Below are 3,291 nucleotides of genomic sequence, written 5' to 3' on the forward strand. Positions count from 1 at the left end.
TTGGATCATCAAGTAAATACTAAATGGCTCTGGATCATCTAGTAAATACTAAACGGCTCTGGATCATCTAGTAAATACTAAACGGCTCTGGATCATCTAGTAAATACTAAACGGCTCTAAATCATCTGGTAAATACTAAACGGCTCTGAATCATCTGGTAAATACTAAACGGCTCTGGATCATCTGGTAAATACCAAACAGCTTTGGATCATCTAGTAAATACTAAATGGCTCTGAATCATCTGGTAAATACTAAACGGTTCTGGATCATCTAGTAAATACTAAACGGTTCTGGATCATCTGGTAAATACTAAACAGCTCTGGATCATCTGGTAAATACTAAACGGCTCTGGATCATCTGGTAAATACTAAACGGCTTTGGATCATCTGGTAAATACTAAACGGCTCTGAATCATCTGGTAAATACTAAACGGCTTTGGATCATCTGGTAAATACTAAACAGCTTTGGATCATCTGGTTAATACTAAACAGCTTTGGATCATCTGTTAATTACTAAACGGTTCTGGATCATCTAGTAAATACTAAACGACTCTCGATCATTTGGTAAATACTAAACGGCTCTGGATCATTTGGTAAATACTAATCGGCTCTGAATCATCTGGTAAATACTAAACGGCTCTGGATCATTTGGTAAATACTAATCGGCTCTGAATCATCTGGTAAATACTAAACAGCTCTGGATCTTCTGGTAAATACTAAACGGCTCTGGATCATTTGGTAAATACTAATTGGCTCTGAATCATCTGGTAAATACTAAACAGCTCTGGATCTTCTGATAAATACTAAACGGCTCTGGATCATCTGGAAAACTTTTCTGAAGCTATCACCAAACCGATATTTTCAAGCACACAAGAAAATAAATGAATATAGCTTTCCATTAGTATTTTTTCTAATATATTTATGTTAAGGGGATTTCCGTATTTCTAACAGGACACGTTAGCTTATTTGATGTGGTCTAATGCAGTCTGTGTACCAGAAGTCTCCAGTGTTGCACATACATGCTCGGTTAAAAAAAAAAATGTGGATAAACGTTTCGATTTTGTTGTTGTTGATTTGGGATAATCTTACTGAAATCATTTGTTACAGAAGAGCAGTGTATTTCGTTTAATTCCTCGAATAGAAGCAGATCCCCACTCTCGCAAACTAGGCATTACCTTTAACGTGGTCAAATCTTTCAATAAACGTGATTGAAATATTTGGAATGCTTGGCTTGATCTTTGTTACTGTGCTTTACTGGAACAGGTCTCGTGTTATATTTTCATGAAACTATTTCATCCTGCCAATCCTTATGTTATCTTTTGTAGGAGTTTCCTCCAGAACATTCTTTGATATATTGTCACTAAGAGATAACTGCATATCAAGAACAGAAGCAGTCGAGGTAACCCACCCCTGTTGCTCTTCACAATGTATCTACACGGAACATTAGAGAACACGTGAATTTGAACAAAAACACCCGACTATAAATATATATTTTTTAACTATTTCAAAATTTACTTTTATATAATTTTACCAATAAATATTCAGTCGATCCTCAGCCATTACGATAAAGAAATGTTTCTTTTAAAACGAATCATTGCTGTTTCAGTTGGAATAAGCTCTCTTACGAATCGTTTCGCTTTTCCAATGTTACGCTCTGTGAGAATAACATTTGCCGCTAGAGGGAATCTATTGCTTGAACAGAAGCAATCTTAGGTGGTGGTCCTGTGAGCGGAAACTCTGATAAGAGTGGTTCTAAACACGTGCAGGACACGAGCTTTTGTTTTGCCCCACTTGAAGTCCTTTCTAAATCTAAATTTCGTTTGTTGTTGATTGGAGATTATAAATGAATGAAGTGTTTGAATTACTTGAAAGCCAGGGATTAGAATGTGAATTTTACAGAAAGGAGAAATAAACTTTTCATACATATTGAGACTTAAACGTGATGACAAATACAGTGAAACAATTCAAAGTCCTTTCAAGAAATGAGCTACATTGATACTGACTAACGGAATTCCTGTTGTATTTTGACATCATTAATCTTGACCAACTATCACATAGATAGAGCTTTTAGACCACAAGGTTCGGCGTATCTTGTGATTAACGTGCCCGGACTGTTAATACGAAAATTCATGGTTCGCGTCGCGTTACTACAATACGTTCTTCGCACTTTGTAGCCATAGGTGCGCTTTAAGTGTTCTTTAATGGGAGCATTCACTCAAGATAATAAGTTTAAAAGTAGATAAGGCGCAGGTAGTCCTTGTACCTTTGGACGAAATTCTGAAACAAACTACACTGCCACCTGGCTTAAAGTAACTTTTCAGTAAGGTTTTAGTTTTTTTCCGCCATTTTGGATATTTGGACAATTTTCTCCCCTTGCATCCCGAATATTTAATGAGAAAGTAATTGGTCATGTCCGTATAATACATTTGGTTTTCATTATTATATATTATGCATATTACTATTATTATTATCTGTCATCTGCTATTCTTATATTCTCTATCACCCTGTTTTGTTTTTGTTTTTTTAAATACAAATAATACAATATTACAGACAAAAAAAGAAAGACTTTCTGTTAGGTTACAATTGCTGGTGTGGCTCATCTGTTTAAGTCTATTTTCAGTTATCAATTGGCAATAAGTAGTTTGTTCTATTTAGGTTTTCTTTGTAAGATTGGCGCGATTCTTAGGCAATGTAAACTTATACTGGATTGAAGTATAAAGCGATTGTACCTAAATAACGTTGCATGATTCACGATTGTTTTAAGAAGGGACACATCTATGTAAGAGAAATTGGATCTCGTGTTTTGTACCTTAATGGTTACCCACCTGTAACTGTTATCAGTGCAGTTTTAGATCTTATCCCCTTGACGCCCTCGGCTGCTCCGACCTGACATTGAAATTCGGCATCATCGTCTAGCTGAACGTTCACAATCTGTAGAGAGAAATCTCCTGAAAAATACAACGTAGGCTTTAAAACCCTAATAATCTAAAGAGAGAAATCTCCTGAAAAATACAACGTAGGCTTTAAAACCCTAATAATCTAAAGAGAGAAATCTCCTGAAAAATACAACGTAGGCTTTAAAACCCTAATAATCTAAAGAGAGAAATCTCCTGAAAAATACAACGTAGGCTTTAAAACCCTAATAATCTAAAGAGAGAGAAATGTCCTGAAAAAAACAACGTAGCCTTTAAAACCCTAATAATCTAAAGAGAGAAATCTCCTGAAAAATACAACGTAGGCTTTAAAACCCTAATAATCTAAAGAGAGAAATCTCCTGAAAAATACAACGTAG

General features: G+C 35.3%; 1 protein-coding gene across 1 annotated transcript in view; it reads right to left on the bottom strand.

Annotated features, from left to right (window-relative positions):
* LOC106473367 (irregular chiasm C-roughest protein-like) overlaps positions 1 to 3,291 on the bottom strand; it is a gene marked incomplete at its 3' end in the record, with an annotated part of 20,134 nt that overhangs the window by 14,862 nt on the left and 1,981 nt on the right. Inside the window, exon 2 of the mRNA XM_022401812.1 lies at positions 2,825 to 2,947. Within this exon, the coding sequence (XP_022257520.1) occupies positions 2,825 to 2,947 (123 nt within the window). The remainder of the gene's footprint in view (positions 1 to 2,824; positions 2,948 to 3,291) is intronic.

Source organism: Limulus polyphemus, unplaced genomic scaffold, assembly GCF_000517525.1.
Source record: "Limulus polyphemus unplaced genomic scaffold, Limulus_polyphemus-2.1.2 Scaffold6112, whole genome shotgun sequence".
NCBI lineage: Eukaryota > Metazoa > Arthropoda > Merostomata > Xiphosura > Limulidae > Limulus > Limulus polyphemus.